The sequence below is a fragment of the Cyanidioschyzon merolae genome, chromosome 4, assembly GCF_000091205.1.
Source record: "Cyanidioschyzon merolae strain 10D DNA, chromosome 4, complete genome".
Classification (NCBI taxonomy): Eukaryota; Rhodophyta; class Bangiophyceae; order Cyanidiales; family Cyanidiaceae; genus Cyanidioschyzon; species Cyanidioschyzon merolae.
Window position 1 is genome coordinate 311,294 of NC_010130.1, and position 17,731 is coordinate 329,024.

The 17,731-nt window shown below is 53.0% G+C and overlaps 4 protein-coding genes across 4 annotated transcripts, besides 3 other annotated features; 1 reads left to right on the forward strand and 3 right to left on the reverse strand.

Annotated features, from left to right (window-relative positions):
- The first annotated feature begins 406 nt into the window (after window positions 1–406).
- Window positions 407–2,729: a sequence feature (possible transcribed region).
- On the reverse strand, window positions 2,025–3,341 carry CYME_CMD121C (probable photolyase/blue-light receptor; the record flags this gene model as incomplete). Its single annotated transcript, XM_005535422.1, has 1 exon — window positions 2,025–3,341. The coding sequence occupies one exon, from the start codon at window positions 3,339–3,341 to the stop codon at window positions 2,025–2,027; it is 1,317 nt and encodes a 438-aa protein (XP_005535479.1).
- Window positions 3,342–4,395: 1,054 nt separating this feature from the next.
- Window positions 4,396–5,130, reverse strand: CYME_CMD122C (hypothetical protein, conserved; the record flags this gene model as incomplete). Its single annotated transcript, XM_005535423.1, has 1 exon — window positions 4,396–5,130. One exon carries the CDS (start codon window positions 5,128–5,130, stop codon window positions 4,396–4,398), a length of 735 nt encoding a protein of 244 aa, XP_005535480.1.
- A 5,573-nt stretch (window positions 5,131–10,703) lies between these two features.
- On the reverse strand, window positions 10,704–13,307 carry CYME_CMD123C (probable ATP-dependent DNA helicase RecQ; the record flags this gene model as incomplete). The annotated part of the gene is made up of 1 exon (XM_005535424.1): window positions 10,704–13,307. One exon carries the CDS (start codon window positions 13,305–13,307, stop codon window positions 10,704–10,706), a length of 2,604 nt encoding a protein of 867 aa, XP_005535481.1.
- Window positions 13,308–13,606: 299 nt separating this feature from the next.
- Window positions 13,607–15,356: a sequence feature (possible transcribed region).
- CYME_CMD125C (similar to heat shock protein dnaJ) lies at window positions 14,991–16,061 on the forward strand (the record flags this gene model as incomplete). Its single annotated transcript, XM_005535425.1, has 1 exon — window positions 14,991–16,061. One exon carries the CDS (start codon window positions 14,991–14,993, stop codon window positions 16,059–16,061), a length of 1,071 nt encoding a protein of 356 aa, XP_005535482.1.
- Window positions 16,062–16,456: 395 nt separating this feature from the next.
- Window positions 16,457–17,731: part of a sequence feature (repetitive element) that runs on past the window's edge.

Genomic DNA, 17,731 nt, shown 5'->3' on the forward strand with positions numbered 1-17,731 from the left:
GACTTGAAACTTATCACGTTGAACGCCATTGCGTCCAAGGCGGCGATATGTTACGCGCCCAGCGACATTTTACGCTGTGCTGGAGGATGCTCGTGTCGATGGCCGCTCTAGGGCAAGCTTGTGATACATGCAACGTTCTACGCATTTTTTGTTCCACAAGTGTGGAACAGATGTTCAGTCTCATAAGCAGCTTCTCAACGACAATCACGGTCGGTCTAGCTTTTCTGCACGTAGACTCGAGTTGTGTCAATGAAATGGAAATCTACTCCGATCCCTTGGAGTTCCAGTTCGTGTTCTCTGCAAGCGAACGATGCGGGTTCCTCGTCAAACAACAGCGCTGTCGCCGAACAAGACGAGCGTTTGTTCGTTCGGTTGGAAGCGCTTTCTCGAACTCAAGCAATACTATGTTTCGATCGAAATGGTGCTCAGTCAGGAACGTTTCCCTGCTTGAATGCGAACGCTTTCAGTTGCGAAGCGTGTCTGTCAGAATGAGACGGTGATGCGCTACTTGCAGCGCTCCAACATGCCAGAACAATGCGATATTCCAGCCGCTATCCGACAGAGTGCGCTTTTCGGGCATCCGATCGTCACCAAGCGAGAAATTATAGGCGAACTGGTCACCCAGGTTGCATCTTTCGTTGGAATCGGACCATTTGTCCGAGCGCGCCCTTCCATGAGCCAGGTTGCGAATATACCAGAATCAAGCAGCTCAAGTATCCACGCAGAAAAGCCCTATTTTTGCGGCTGTTGAGGAGCGGAAGACGGGCAGCGTGCACCATGGACTCGCGTCACAAGAAACAACGCTTTGGCGTCATATGCATGGTCGTCTAGCGAATCATGAATGTCGCCCGTCACCGACGAGCTTGCAGGGCATTGTATTGGAATGAGCGGAGCACTGCCCAAAAATGCTGTCATGCCGTCAAACAGCGCAAGCGGTCCAACCGAGCGAGACGTTTTACTTTCTTTTACGCAGCCCGAGTGCACAGCGAAGCGTCGAGCTCATATGCTCTTTAGCTTCTTCAGGTATATGTACCTGAACATTTGCTGAGGCCCGCAAATGCATCGAATTCGACAGCATGTAGCAACTTAATGGAAACAGGATCTTTTTGGCTGTTGATCCATAGCAGATCCTGGAACTCCGGCGCTCTGCAGTGTTTCGGGAAGGCGAGACCCGCGCCATACTCTTGGAGGGTCGTAACCGGCGATAAGTTTTTTATGCTGCTGGCAATAGGCGTCCGCGCAGCTCCAAAGGTTCCGCCGCACTGTACATCGAAGCGCGCATCTGGGGCGACGTATTCCATGCAAGTGCCGTTCAAGAACACCTCACCGAACTGGCGCTCAGCTGTAGGTGCTCCGTGCAACGCAAGCCGCGTATGGGCTCTCGTCGCCGTTCGAGCTTAAGTATCCGACGAGCTTGCCGACACGAGTCCATGAAAACTGCGGATATGGCGCAAAGCTGGACGCCTTATGCACGCCGCAGAACGCACATGCAGGCACCACCCGTAAGGACTGTTTCGGAGCTTGCTCACAATCAGTTCACCCGAAGCGCTGTTAACAGCGAGCTCTTGTTGTTGCGCAATGCTGCCCGAGAAACAGCAGTCGAAAGGCAGAATCGTGGCGTGCTGGCGTTGTTCACATCCGAAAAAGCGCGCCTTCAGCTATCTTGGGGTGAGCGACCTGGGCACGTTTAGGCGTATCGTCAGCCTGGTGTGAACCGTATGCAGGCAGAGTTGCGAGTTTCTGATCGAATAATCGCTCGGATAGTGCCCTGTATTGGTTACGCACGGATTGAAGATGTCTGCTTTGAAAAGGAATCAAACAGCGCATGTCCTCACACGTATGAGGTTGTGAAACGCATCCGCGGAGACGCTTTCACCAAGAATATACAGGCGAAGAAACGAGGATCAACGAAATTTGAATAGATCAGACTGAGTTTATACCTCGCCCGGGTTGATCACAAACACCAGATCCATCATAGAAACGCATTAACCTGAGGATGGCTCTTGCGCGCCGTCATCGGAGACTCAGCTCGCCTGGGGCGCTGCAGCAGCCACAGACGCTTTGTGAGGCATTCCTGCGGCTCTTTCAGACTTGCGCAATCGGCTAGTGGAGTATTTGTAGGTTATGAGACGGAAAAAGTCACGCCATACGAGCTCGAAGAAAGTCGTCGATTTCTGGGCACCCTCGGCGCCGTTCAGCGCATGGTCTCTAATCTCGGCGAAAATGCGACGTGGCGACACGCACCCTAGGGCCAGCCATGGTGAAATTTTGCAGCTAAAGTCGGCACCGAGGTGCGCTGCAGCGCGCTCAACATCACCCCCGACAGAGAGCGCATGTTTGGCGTCTTGGACGTACTGCGCGAGCCGCTGCTGTGCCTCAGACTCACCCCCGCGGAAGTGATGCAGACTGGAGCCCGCAGTGCTCGCAGACCCGTATTCCGGTGTCTTCGGGACTTGTCCCAGTCCGAGGTCCTCCAGCGTCGGCAGCGTGCCGTACTCGACATGTCGCGGGATGGCTCGGATTTCGTCCGGGGCGGCAAGAGGGTCACGAACGCGCGACTTGCTCTCCACAGCGAGGCGGTATTCAGTGTATACGTCGGGCGTCTCCTCAACAGGGAACGGCAGGTCCTCCACGGCATACAGTGTATTCGTCCAGAAGGGATGCACCTCTACCTTCATATCCTCCAGCTTCCTTGCTACAGCCTCTTCGCATTCGAGCTCCTCGTAGGTTACCTCCTGATGGTAAAATACCTTCTTAATCTCATACTTACGGCAAAGATCCGGAATAACTTCCTCGGGTTTTCCTATGCGGATGAGCAAGTTGTTCCCTTTCTTCTTCAGTGCTTTGCGCAGGTCCGCTACGGACTCGATCAGGAACTTGGCGCGGTATCTTCCCGTTTTCTCAAAACCAAACGAGGTTTTCCCAAACTGCCGCGGATCGAAACAGTATACCGGGAGCACGCTTGCACCCTCCTCTAGCGCAGCACACAGCGCGGGATTATCGTCTAAGCGCAGATCGGAGCGGAACCAAAGCAACACAGTGCCTCCGTTCTTCCCGCCGAATTCAGCGTTCCCTCCGTACTCCGAACCGATAAACTGGGGCGCTGGATGCAAACTGAGCCTCTGCAAATTCCGCACTGCTGCGCCGCTTCCGAAATACTCGCTGCTGCGCTCGGCAACGCAGCCCCGCATGACCAACTGGTGCGTACGCGAGGCCAGTTCCCAGTGCCGGTGCTCTCGAAAGTGCCTGCGAACGCGTCCACCAGCATGCCGGACCTGGTGCTGGCGCAACACCGTCAAAGCAGATGTTGTTGGTGAAACAAAAGCAAAGCCCAGAACCATAGTTTCAACAACGACGAAACTGTGTTTACCGACAGCACAGACCGGTAACCTCGACGCGTACTCGCGAACTTTCCGGTAGCGTAGCCCGTTGCAAGACGGCAAGTACGCACGACAGTGTCGCGAGGGGCGGCGTTCGCGCTGCAATCTCTACCAGCATCATCTGCTCGACGGCGACGCCATCGCGGAGCGCGCGCGCGCCCCTGCGCAAATGTGGACATACGCATACCTTAGGATTCCTGAGGATTCGCGGGCTGCAACCGATCCCTGGAGCGATATTCGATGCCTGGCGCAGCGTAGCAAAGCGTACGAGCGCAGCATCATTTCAGCAGTGGCCAGCCATCGACAGTACAGCATCGGCGAACTCGGGTGCATGCTACGCCTCCGTTTACCTGCCCGGGGCTCGGGCGCTTGGCTTTACTCGAATACACGCAAGCAGCGATGCGCCTCTGTGGGCAACTTCACTGCGTTTACGTGTCCCACAACGCGACTCAGTCAGTGAAACAGCGCTCATGGAATGCTGCATTTGGACGGGGGCATGATCGCTGTCGTGCACAGTGGTTGCTCGTGCCTTCCGCGGTGCTATCTCGTGGATGTCAGGGTGCTGTAGAGAGAGAGAGGCCCCCTGTCAGGCGAGGTTCACATTCGGATCGAGCGTTTGCATGACACGCCGATGGAGATTGCGCAAGAACGTGTGTCCCGTGTCTGGAGACCGAAAGCAACCGTGCGCCCTGGAATACTGACGCGGTGCATCAATCCTTCACCACAAAAATGCACTGGCTCCGGTCGCATGCGTCAAACAGCAAACACTGTCGCTAAGTACTCTACTCTGCAGCGCATGCAAACTACATCCAGTATCGATCGTGGAGTGCATCCTGTCCTACACGGACATCCAGACGTAATGCGTCTGCATTGCCCTGCCAGGTACATAACCTCTGAGTGGTGCTGCCAGAGAGCCGCGGCCGCGATGCCCACCGTGCGCGCGATGCACGCCACATAGAGGGTCGATCTAGCATTCGACTATATGAAGCGCATTGATTTTACAGAGACTTGCCCGCTAGCCAGAGGGATTTCGTGCTCGCCGCCTCTCGAGCATTTGCTGTCGCAGACAATAGTCGCGAAAGCGATTCAGATCCATGCGGATCGCCGTCTCGACAAAGTTCCGAACAACGCCCGTTCGGAGAACCGCCGCTGCCAGCGGCGACATGGCATCGTACCGAATGTGCATGGTCAGTCTGGTGCATGGTGTTGATTCGATGTTCATAAAGGTGTTATCCTTCGCATCGTCGAAGAGTGCTGCGCCATAGTGCTCGAGGCCGGAGATGCTCCGCCACTCTATTCGTTGATTCGGAATGATGCGCGTATCGCGAGTCTTCCATTCCAGCTCCACGCTCTGCCATGAAAACTTCCACTCCACGACCCCAGGCTCCGACTCCGACCGCTGGCACTGGGCCAGCGAAGCCGACCAATCCTTGACCCGATCGAGGTCAGCAAACAGCCGGTACACCAGCGAACGCGGTGATTCAATGACGATGGCCGCTTTCACAGCCACCCATGTAGCCTGTTGCGCCTCTCCGGGTGCAGGCTTCCCTGAAGCTTCCCCTTCGGCGGCGCTGCGCAGGCGTCTCTGCAGGGTGTTCGAGGCACGCTGGTTCGCGACTCGGGCTGCGGGCCTCGCCGCTCCCCTAGTCAGTGCGCACCAGCCGGGTGTTGTCGCTGGTGCGTAACCGCCAACAAAGCAGGCGTCCCTGTGCACTCTGAAAAGCTGTTTCGGTAAACAAACTGTGAACATGAATATGTAAGTCTTGGGATGAGAAAGATGCGCTCGCAAGCGCCCCGTCGCAACGAACGCAACAAAGTCGTAACCGTGGCGCTCGACGATAGCGGCAGCAACTTGAAAGCGCCGCCATTTAGCAGCTGAGGCAACATTTCGCCATTGGCGTCGACGGCGCTAGCGCGGAGTGGCTGCTACAGCCGTGACAGAGGAACATGGACTGTTGAGGTGCTCGTGCTGTTTCTGCCTAGATATTTTTTGCGAATTCTTCGATGTGCATCCGAGGCATTTAAAGCGCAGAAAGCATTGCTTATGGGATCATGCTCATTTTTAGGGTTCCGGGTGCTGTGTCGAGGTTGACGCATTCGGCGCTGTGCCGCAAGCACTCGCGACGTTACCGGAGTCAGGATGATGCGCGATACGCTCGAACTAGGGTTCGTAACGTAACTGATATGATAGAGGAATATCTACATAGAAAAGCGTCTGTTGTTCTCTCTTCCTGACGTGCAGTGTGCTCAGTGCATGCATTCTTCGCGTCTTCGATCACTGTATTTCAAGGCAACAGTGGGAGCTGTGATTCGCGGCGATCAATAAAACATGTCGATCATTGACGAATTGTTCACAATTTTATGCCGAAATTTCACTCAATCTGTATCGTTAACCAATAAAATCTCTTCATAAAACAAATTTTCCTCTGTTTTTTCGGCATCCGCGAAATGGCGATCGACAGCAGCATGATCCCTCTCACGGGACATGCCTCCAGAGGTTCCCTTCTTTTCTCTGCGCACGAAACGCGTCTCCGACTCGGACCTGAGTCATCGCAGCAATCATTCCAAATGCAGGATTTGTCGCGGTTTTGCACGAACGGAACCGAGACAGATCCAGAGAGCTCAACTTGTTATTCAGCCGTGATTGCATTTCGGGAAACGTTTCCTCACAAGAACATCGCGCTCGCCAAATCCTCTACCGAATGGAGCAGCGTCTGCTTGCACGTGCAGCGGACAGGGTACTCGACAAGGGGCCGAACAGAGGATGCCCATTATCTTTTTGTTCGGCACCGGGCATGGAAATGGCCGAGGATATCGAGGCAAGACACGTGTACCTGTCAACGGCATGTATGGCGTGATTCAGGAAGCCTTCGCATGCCACATGGCAGTACTCGGAGGATAAGGCATGAAGGACGTATCGAAACACGAGACAACAGTCTCGTGTCATCGACTCGAAGAGTGCACCGAGCCTACGCGCGAGGAAGATGACGAGTGGCGCCTGAGACGTTGATTCTAGCTACATTTTGCGCGAGCAATGCGTCGAAGACAGACGGATGCCGGGAAGTCGGCACGTTGAACGCTGCTATCCACATCAATCAACTGCCGACGACGGAAGTCAATTTAGGAAAATGACCGACGTTTTAAAGTCCGGAGATAAGAGAAAAGAAAATAGGGCATTCGCGGACGAAGCCAGCAAAGAGTGGTATTCTTGATTGCACGAGAACACTTCAACTCGGGCGTGTACGTCCGATACATCCAAAAGCACTCTTTTCTTTCCATGCAAACATATGTGTAGGAATGTTAATCACTGATCCAAGGCGTTCGCGTCGCCATCGATGTGAGGTCCATGCACTGAATGGGATGTTTCTCTCGGCTGTACAGTAGGTCTGCCAAAGTGCACGCCTGTGCATCGCAACGAGGTGCGTTTCTGAGGTCACCAAAGCAAGGCGATTTACGAGCTTGCTGCGCATCTAGTCCTGTACGAATACGTCCCTGTGGCCTGTCACATATCTGGAGCGATAAAGCGATAAATCTGGCGTGTGCGACTTGTCCATATTTTACGCCAGTGCGAGCGGTGAGAGTCGTCGTCTCCATTTTGCTTTCTGATTACGTGCATGAGACGACGGCCGCAAACGCCTCTGCAACATTTACTCGGTGTTGTCGGGCACCGAAAGATTCTAACAGACAACGTCTGCTTCTCAGAGCGTGACAGGAAACGAGTTCGGATGTTTTGAGTTATCAATATAATCGCAGACCTTGAGAGCTCTTCCGATGAGGCTTCTCGCAGGGCCTCCCAGAAGGCATGATGCATGGTTCAGAAAATACGTCATCTACGGAAAGCGCCGGCCTCAGATCGAAGCGTCCGTCAATTATTCCAAATCAGCCGCATCCTTTGGAAAGAGTCCACGATATGCATGTTTGTGTTCAGGATCGAGTGGAGGAGGTCATTTCCAAACACACACCAGACAAAGTTCACATCATCGACTGATGAGCCTGGAAAGTAAATCAGCGTGTACGCAGTAATATCAAAAGATGAAAGGACACTAACCTTCAACTATTTACCAGGAGAACCGTTCGCGGAATGTATGCAAAAGTCTGCCCAAGTGAGACAACTGGACGTTCATGTACTCCCTTACTAAGTCGAAACAAGCATGACCCTCTGCTCTACGCGATGCGCGTGACATCGATAAGGACCACGACGCCGTCGTCCGACTTGTCGAAATGGCTGCTTGCATCCATAAGGCTGTCTTCGGATGCTATGGAGCCCGACACAGATTGAGCAGCTTCATCTGCTTTGCTTTCTGGTCTTCGGCCTTGCCCTCTGGGTGCAGAGTCACGGCAGCGGCGAAGACGACCGTCACCTGGGCATCCATGCCATCCATGAAGTATTTCTCTTCTTCTATTTTGAATGGTCGAAAATATGTCTCGTTACATAACACAGACCTAGGTTTCACTAAGTTTGCTCCAACTGAAATTCCGCCCGTATTCGTTGTCTCTGTGAGCTCCTTTCCGGTTCCTTCCCGAAAACAAGAAATCATGAATTTGCTTCATGAATACTGTTCATGAAAATTGTTCACATGATCCATACTCGCTTGTGGAAACCAGTCTTAGCTCGCTGAGGAGACCATGCAGTATGGAAGTGTCGATCCAGATGTTATCGGTCTTGAACTGATACATGGGGACAACATCGAATAGACACTTGAAGAGACGATGGCGCTCGCATTCAGTGCTGCAATCTGCTTTGTTCCGAAGAGTGCTGTGCAGTTAAACGCAGTCGCGAGCAATGCTAGGAAGGCAGACACCACAACTCAAACATCCTGTAAATACAACGTCCATAGGCCCGAGGCTGAGTCCAACACAAGAAGCGCGGACTCGGACCAGCAGCGACGATCGCGTTCGTTAGGACTCTTCTTCCGATCCTGCTACCATCTCGAGATCATCCAGTAACTGCCCTCCATTTGGCTTCATCGGCACGTCAGTTCCCTTCCCCAATTCTTCGCTTCTCTGGGCCGGTGAAAAGAGTTCACAACGCCCACAAACTGCGCTTCAAGACGAGCACGAGATTGACTAGCATTTGGTATATCAGGTTTCATTGGTGCTCTCTGGAATCTGCGCTGAGCATGGAACTGTCGCCGCTGTGGCGGGGCGGCAAGTCCAGGTATCCTGGTAGGCGTTTGTACGAACCTTGGATACGACGATCAGGACGAATTGCATTTTTAGTCCAGCGCATCAACTGTGCAGCAGCCTGATGATCTTATCAAATGGTTCCAAGGGAATGCGGGCAGCGAGCACCACAGCGTCCAGAACGCGGACGAACCGTTGCTTGACGAGGGCCTTCAAGGCGAGAGAGGCTACTTGAGCGTTCCTCGAATACCAGGTTACGTTATCATTTATGGCGTGTTGCGCCGGACTTTTTAGAAGATTTTTGCCGTTAATGTGTTTTCGTACAGATGCCTTTACGGCTGTTTCAGAATGGTCATTCTGTGTCTACAGTTTTTCCATGCTGGAACTCCTCGTCCTCTGCTCGGAAGGATGTTTTTCTTTATGGTCTGTGGTTTTTCTACTTTTCTTTTTTATTTGGCGGGGTGATGCGCATGTGGTCGTTATACTCCATATCCGTTTTTCCACTTGGAATTTTGATGCATTGAGTGTACGGTGGTGCTGCAGCTCACCCAGTATGCCTGGATATGCATCACGTGCTCCTTAAAAACCTTTTCGCCGCCTGCTTCGTCGCGGGCACGCATACGAACAAAAGCACGCCTTTTTGATCCCTTCTGCGAACGCGCCGAAGAGCAACAGATCGATGAAGGCATTGCTCAGGTAGAGAACAACTGCTCGAAAAGAGATTAGTCGAAGAAAGATGTCGTGGATGAGAATCATTGCCTACTGACCGACGAGTGTCTACGTTATGTTTGAGAACGAGGAACTCGATCTCGACTTGATTGAACTGAGGAGGCTAGGCTAGCACGAACAGCAGCTCAACGCGAATCTAAGCTGCGCACTGCTTGGCCGCCTTTTTTTTTGAAGTGGATTATCGAAGCGTAGCACACTAGAATGTGTGCGAAGGAGAAGCCGCGGCGTGTCCACCGACGAAAGATGAAGTATTGAAAAATCGGGTTCATTTGGCAATTCGTAGGCGACCACACGAATGAATCGCTGTTGCAGCTGATGACTTTGTAATAATCTGGCTTCTCTCTTCTTTAAGAACTGCGGTTTATGCTTCTTAGAGTAATGATATAAAGTGATAGGGTTTCTCCCGAAGCTAGTCCCGTCGAGTGCGAAATTGATGGTTTACTGTTCAAGGCGCCACGTTCTCTCGTGTTCGTGAGCTTCTTACCATTGCCTATACGTATCGCTTCACCAGGATTCGTAGGAACAGTGCTAAAACTGCTCATCCTGCGCCATCTTTTGTGGTACCTTGTTGGAGAACGTTTGGAGCGGAATGGATTCGCAGCAATGGGACAGCAATGTCGACGGTGTTTGAAAATTTCTGTTTTTTAAGGTGCACAGCATCCAGAATATGCATTTCAAGAAGATTGGGTCATCGATCCGCTGCCCATAATGAGACTTATGTGTAGATGTAAGACCTTTTCTCGCTAGCTAGCAGAGCCAGCATATTGTCTCAACGCGGCCGTTCTCTAATCCACGGGATGCATTTTCTCCTTGAACACCCACGGGAGAAACAAACAAAAATAAAAAGGACGCCAATGCATGCGTTCGGGAATTCACCACTCTGAGTATAAAGCAGCGGCTTCGCCAAACGAGCTTGAAACCTGCTCCTGTTGGTAGTGTATTCGTTCGTTGCACGCGCTCCAGGTTCGTGGACTGATATTCATTTCGTCGAAAATGCATTCGAAGCATCTGCCGATGTCAGCTGGCTGCTTGCATTCCTTGGTCATTTAACTGGGATTACGAGCACGTTCGCTTTTTTCTGCTGGAGGCTTCTCTAGGAACTTTTGTATCGCCGGGCCGGCAACGCCGGAGCTGTCGCCGACAATTACTCTGTTCTGTCATCAGATCGTGTGGTCGAAGGAGTTGTCCAGTGACGAAGCTGCACGACAAAGCTTTTCAGCAGATGCATCACCGTGAACCGCTCCGACAAACAAGCTATACGAAGACGCAGCTGCATCATCTGAAGAAACCGAGATACCGCTTCCACACTAGGGACGTCAACATAGCCCGAACAGTCTCATGACGCGAGGATTCATCCTGGCGACCTTCGTCGCGATCACTCGACTCCTTGCTCTGGATACCACTGAGCTGGGCGCTGTTCGAGTCGTGCTGCCCAAACCGAGAACAGGCACACGTAAGCACACGTGCGATTCATGCGACAGTCGTCGGGCTTTCTTGAAGCAGATCATCTCCCTGCAGCAGATGCTCTGCAGCTTCCAGCACCTGTTCGTATCGGTAACGCCCCTGCAAACAGCCGAACAGCGGGTGCGCCTGTAGTTTCATGGATAGTATCTTTGGTGAGGTGGCGCCCCATGCGAAGCGAGCCAACAACCGCGAGCAAGTGCGTAGCACCGGCACTTGCACAATGAGCTGCTGCCATTTCTCGTCCGCGAGTACTGCATTCAGAGACTCCAGTTCGGTACTGCCGCCATTGAGGATGCGTTCACGAAGACGTTCCATTCCGGGCGTTTCACCCAGCGCACCCTCTGCGGCGAGACATAGCTCACAGCGACCGCACTTGTGCACCAGAATCTCATTGTAGTGGGCGCATAACGAGCGGGCAAAACAACGAGAGCCCCGGCTCGCAACCCATTTGTTCCCCGGCCTAGGTTCTGCTCCGAGGAAAAGCGCCGCAGTGGTGCGAATCCGAAAAAGCTCTTGCTGTTCACGTCGGAGCATGGAGCGGTAAAGATCGTCCGCAAGCTGCTGCATATCACTCGGCTTCGCCACAATACGAAATACGTGATACAGATGGCTGAACTTGATACTTCTAACGATACCCAAAGACTGGAGAAGCTCGAGAGCAGAGTAGACAAGTTCCCGGGTGGTCGCTCCAGACGGCACGGGATGCGCAAATGCCGCCGTTCGTGCTCGCACGACATCGTGGATATCGATCCGCATGAATAGGTTGTTGTCGCTGGTGCGACGCCGGCCAACCTTCACAGACGGATTCAAGATGAGCCGGGCCGCTCGCCAAACCCCTTCGGGCACAGAGACATCCCTCCTCAGGAGGTGCAAGGTCTCCTCGACACTCGTATTCGGCAGGAGATCGACCTCGCAGTGAGCGTAGTAGGCAGTTTGTTCCTCAATAAATCCTCCTTTCAAATCCAAGAAAGCAAGCAAAACCCGAATAGTAGTTTCCTCAATATCCAGCGCTCTTCCGCAGTTAAAGAAAGAAAGCGCCACCTGATCTTCGCGCACAGCGATCTTCTCCATGTACCGAATGTTCGGGCTTTCGGGAGCGTTAGCGCTAGCCGTCATGTGCTCCTCCGCGAGACCTACAGTGCTGCCAAAAAGCGACTCTAGAAGCGTATGAACAGCTCGGCGAGATGGGGTGCTGCTCAGCACAAAACTCTCGAGGGCGGGCAGATCATCAGCGCAGAGGAAAAGTTCACAGATGGCGGGTTCTCCATCGCGCCCCGCGCGTCCAATACTCTGTGTGTAGGCCTCGATGCTCTTACTGATGTTAAAGAGGTAAACGTAACGGACCTCTTGCTTGTGAATGCCCATTCCAAACGCGATAGTGGCCACAATAATTGTATCTCGCCCGCTCATGAAGATGTTTTGGGCCGAAGCTCGCTCCTCTGTCGTCATGCCGGCATGGTAGGCAACCGCAGGAAGGCTGTACATGGTGACCAGGAGCTCCGCCACTGCCGTCGCAGTCTTCTGCGTCGTGACGTACACGATGGTGCTTCCGCGCGGTCGGGACAGCAAGCGTTCCACGAGTAAGAATACCCGCCGCTCCAGGCGCCCATCCTTGTCGGTATCGGGTGACCAGGTTCCGAAGAATTCGCCTACAGGCGTACAGCGTAGCGTCAAGTTCGGCCGGTGCACACTCGCACGGATCACGTTCTCAGAATGGATATGGAAATGACGACAGATGTCGTCTACAACGCGTGTGGTCGCGGTGGCGGTTAGCGCCAGACAGACTCTGGCACCCGCGCCCTGAGCGAACTGCCGCAGGAGCAGATACTCGGGACGAAATGTGTGGCCCCATTCGGAAAGGCAGTGCGCCTCGTCGACGACGAAGAGTGAGACCTGCAGTCTTGCAATGACTTGGCGGAATTTCTCATTCACAAAGCGCTCGGGTGCGACGAACAGAATGCGTATGGCACGTTCACTGAGCAGCCGATAGGTTTGCCGCACCTCTGGGGCCGACATCCCTGAATGAATATGCATCGCTGGGATACCCTGGTTCTGGAGCATCTCGACATGGTCACGCATGAGGGCGATAAGTGGAGAGACCACCAGCGTCAGTCCATCGAGCAACATTGCAGGGACCTGGAAACAGAGCGATTTACCGCCGCCAGTGGGAAATATCGCCAACGAAGAGTGTCCCTGTAAAACGCGCAGAATCACTTCTAGTTGGCCCGGCCAAAACTCCGATAGACCAAAGTGCTCCTTCAGACACTTCATCGCGCGCAGTGCCTGAGCCTCCATATCTGATGAGCCGTCTCCAGCGCTCTGACTCGGAGGCGCTCGCGGAGGCGGTGGCTGCGGCCTCTGGTAGGGCGCACCTCTCGCCCCAGAAGCGGACTGCCAAGGCGTTCGTGTGCCGCGCTTTGAAGCGCCGGCACGACGGTACTCTTTCGGGAAGAACTTGTAGCGATCATAGTTTGTTGCATCCCGACAGACAAGGGGCTGTCGCTGAGCGTTCGATCCGCGGGCTCGTTGACGCTCACCAGCGGCGAGCTCCTGCCATTTATGTACCAGCGCGTTGTGGATAAAACCACCGCATTTGCACAACGCCCACATATAAAGTCACACAGTAACGCCAGCTCAGTTCCAACTCGTCGATCCTACTGCGTTGCGGGCATTTTGCTATGTTCGGCCGTTTACGACACCGAAACTATGATGAACGCGACCTGCGCCTAGCGCTGGAAGCGCGTCCCACGGCATCGTGGTACTGGTGAGGTGCATTCTCGACAGCGCGTTGAACAGCAGCACTTCTTTGAGTCGTTCAACTCAGGTTTGTTTCATCACTGCTGGAGCGTATAGCAGGAGATCGGCATTACGATGCAATGTAGTGTATATATTGTATACGATTTGAATGTAGGATATATGCTTTACGGAATTATGCACGGAGGACTACGTTCCTCCTTCAGGTCAGTCGTACCCCAGTACTCTGACAACTGGGGAACACTGAAAGGAGCAATTATATGTGCACAGCGGTAAAAACCGATACTCTCACAACCTGCTTTGGTTCAGTGGTAGAAAACAACCCGTGGATCAACTTATAGGAAGCAAAAGCGACGATTGTAGATAACACAAGCGTCACTGTGCCTCAATAGTTTGTTGGTATGGTACTGAAATCACTGGGATAACGTCACATTAAAAGTCCAATTTCATTCAGAGCCATCTTCCTCGGACGTCACTACGACAGAATTCCCCGAAAGACGCTATCGATATGAAGCACAGGGACATCGGTTTGTTCTGTCAGTCGATGAGACGTCTTTCCCACGAGACCGTCCCAGCATATATCGGTATTTGCCGAGAGGAAACCAATTGAATATAAGATCGAACTCGAATAGAAGGCTCATACCACAGCATTCCATTTATCCAACCATTGATGACGCTTTCCACGTCTGACAACGTCCTTCTCTTGCACATCGTTGCCTTTCATCGTTCCCTTCGCATTCTTGTTTTTGCGAGTTCTATCTTCCGGAACTCCTTCTCCCTTGCTGAAAGGTCCTCACCTAAGTCCATTATGAGAGGCGTTCATTTTAAAGCAATAAAAAATCCGTGGGATAGAGATGGACATGGAATTCGAGGATTCTGGAGGGCACCAATCGCCAGATTCGACAAAGAAACGAAAAAATTTTCTTCTCGCTGATCATCGAGTGAAGAGGAGCGAGTAACGAAGAAGAAGAGAGGAGATAGACGAGAATATTTGTTTGCCCGACGGAGCGACGACGAGACCATTGTGGCACAGAGGGCACGAGTTCTAGGAATTCTTGAATGCATGAATTCGACCAGCGGCAATATATGCAAGGAGTTCATGAACTGAGACTTCATGCCAGCCGACAAGATCAGGAGATGAGTGGGACTGAAGCCGCAACCCGAAAAGGTGACGCGACTGAATTCTATGGGACAGCCTCCCAGACTCCAATTGTACCTGGATAAACTGAAACCGATACCAGGTGGCCGCTCGAAAAAGGGAGACGTCTGCAGATCGATATTCGGTTACGCTACGAGATCGTGAAACGTTCTTCGGCTAACCGTACCCCTTGAAGGCTTTCTCTGAGCGTGTGTACAGTGCACTGTGACAGCCACCACGGTGCTGACGAGTGCACTAGGAAGCAGTTTACCAGCGAAGTTTTGGAGCAGAGCTTGACGTACGAGCTCACTCGAGAGCCAGCGTGCTCTGATTCGCTAGTGGCTCCTGGTGCACCTGGAGCGTAATATTGAATAGAGGCTTTTTAACGAAAGCGCCGGGTAATGTTCACACAAGCGAACTTGCCGCTTGTTCGTCGAGGGTTTGCGTTACGTAGCGAGATTCCGGAACAGTGTTGCCCAAAACGGAGGTTGATTGTTTCGAGACCCAGTCGGGCAGCTTGGAGTCGCAAGTCACTGTTAGTACAACAACGGTCTGGCGTTGGTACGCTGTCTGCGCGGAGTTCTGTCCAGTTTGATCCAACCGAAGACTATTACGCAGTTTTAGGAGTGGAAAGCGACGCAGACCTGGCAACCATCAAGCGAGCATATCGCCGACTAGCCTTGCAGAACCACCCTGACGCGAATAAGGATCCGCAGGCACGCGAGAAGTTCATTCGCATTCTGCGTGCTTATGAAGTGCTATCGAATGAGGACGCCCGCAAGCAATATGACTTGCAACGTCGCTCGCCGGGTTCGGGGCCTTTCTGGGGCATCGGAGGTCCTGGCGCGCAGCGGCGACGTTCCAGCAGCACCGAGGAGTACCCCGAGGACTTGAATGATTCTTTTGGAGCTATTTTCTCGGATCTTATGGAGCAGCTCGGACGTCTTTGGCAGGAGGGCACAAAAGAGAATGGTATTTTTGCAGATTTTGTCGAATTTCTAGAGAGCCAGGGTGCCAATTGGGGCTCCCTGCGGAATGAGGACCTCAATAGCGTTCTCACTTCGAGTGATGAAGACGTTCTCCAAGCAGAACTGGATGATGCTCGTTTCGTGCGTGAGCAATGTGAGCAGCGACTACGCTTGCTTCAAAATTCTCTAGAACTCACCGAGCGGCGACGCGCGGAGCAGGAGCAACGAGCGAAAGATGCACATCTAAGTGCAGGAACCCAGCAGGAGGCCCGGTCTAAGGTGCATGAGCTCTCGCTGGAGGCGCGGAGACTTCAGTCTCGTATTCGCCAGGTTCAGTCCCTGATTGCTCGCCAGCGCTCCCGCGAGGGGTTGCTGCAGTCCCGTTTGGATGCAATTCGTCGCGTACAGGAGGCCCGTGCTGCTTCTGAGGAGAAAGTTCGGAATCTGAGAAGCGAGGTGGAGGAGGAATTGGAGAAATTGAAAAGGGACTTGGGCAAGCTCTGAGAGCAGAACGAACCGTCGCAGTGGTTATCGTTCCTTCTTGCAATCCGCAGCAGCGTACCATACGTGCTTGCTCGGCACGCCGGCGTCATAGATCTTGGCGCGAGGCATTGCAAGAGATGTAACTCGCTGCGTTGCTGGATGAGTAGAAGCATCACAAGCGACTCGCTTAGTCCACAAAGGGTATTGCGACAAGCGCGCAATCGATGAACGATCAAAGACGGTGCAAGCAGCGCATTTTCAGAAGCCAGCATTGTTTGCAACTGCGCATGTGGTGATCGAAATGCTGCTTTGTGCTCGTTGAGCATCGGGTTGCAGATAGGCCTGCTGAATACGAATGTACAGAGGGGTTATCAAAGTCGTGGAACTGGAAGCTCGGAAGCCAGCGATGCTGCTGCTGCTGCTGCTACGTATCTCTGGGTGCTGCAGACACACGCGGTGTCCAGCGATCGATGAGGCGATCTGCATATCCTCCCCTCGTTTATAGAGTAGATTTGCGATGTGTGTAGCGCCAACGCAAATCTGTAAATTCGCTCTTACTGCAGATACTCGGCAAAAGGGTCGCACACTCGCGCTAGAATGCAAGAGCTAAACCAACTCGAACAGGCGCGCCTCTGACCTGAAGTAACGAGGCATTACTACGGGAAGACACTCATGAACAGCGAATTCGCATTCCGAAATGCGTGGCAAACGGATCGCTCTCGCCTAGCCCGTATCATGCACCGTACCTGCAAGCGACGTTCATGCTGGCTTTTCGTAAGGTGCTCTAACCGGCTACGAGCATAGCACTCTTCTCGTGCAGCAAAGCAGTGTAAGGTGTCCAGCGCGTTCGCTTCGAGTACCGATCGTGCGCATATGGACTATTCCTGACATGAAACTCCGAGCCCTAGGCCGCAGTTCCCAGATCAGCATTTGATATGCAAGACGCTCCGTGACAGCCGCCAGTATCACTCTACGGATCACATATTGGATCAGAAGGGAACGCGCATGAGAGCGCGTGGTTCCCACGGCGCCGAAGCAGCATGCTCCGCCCGCACATCATGAGGTATCTGTGCTGTGGAGCCGCCAGCACCCCGATGTCAGGGCAGCAGCGCGAACTCGCGGCTTTTGTGGAGTCTGCGCACTCCGGGACACACCTGCAGGGTCATGGACACGGCAACAACAGCCACCGTGTCTGGCGGAAAGCCACAACACCACTTTTTTGGTTTGTCGAGGAGAATTTCGTTTCCGGTTTACAGCAACTCGCAATGAGCGTACAAGGAATGCGCACGATGTTTTGTCGCAATACCGATACTTGAGTTCCGAACGTCGTATACACACCATGAGTTGGGATGTACACTTCAGAGGGTCGAGATGGAAAAGTGCCAGAGGAGTCCTGAGGAAATAGCAAAGTACGGACCGCTGACGGAGGAGCAAATGGAAAGGAGGGCAAAAGTGCGAGGACTTCTTGCACTGGTGAGTACAACGAATGATCGCAAGAAATGGATGGAGTTTGTGAATTGAGATTTTAATGCCGCTATCAATATCCGGAGATGTGCGGTGCTGGAGAGAAGACCTCCAGAGTCGACAAGACAGAACTTTGTTGGACACCCTCTCAAAGTGGAACTGCATGAGAAAAAATTGGAACCAGTAGGAGGTGGCCGGTCGAATAAGAGTGGGAGGCGTCTGCACGA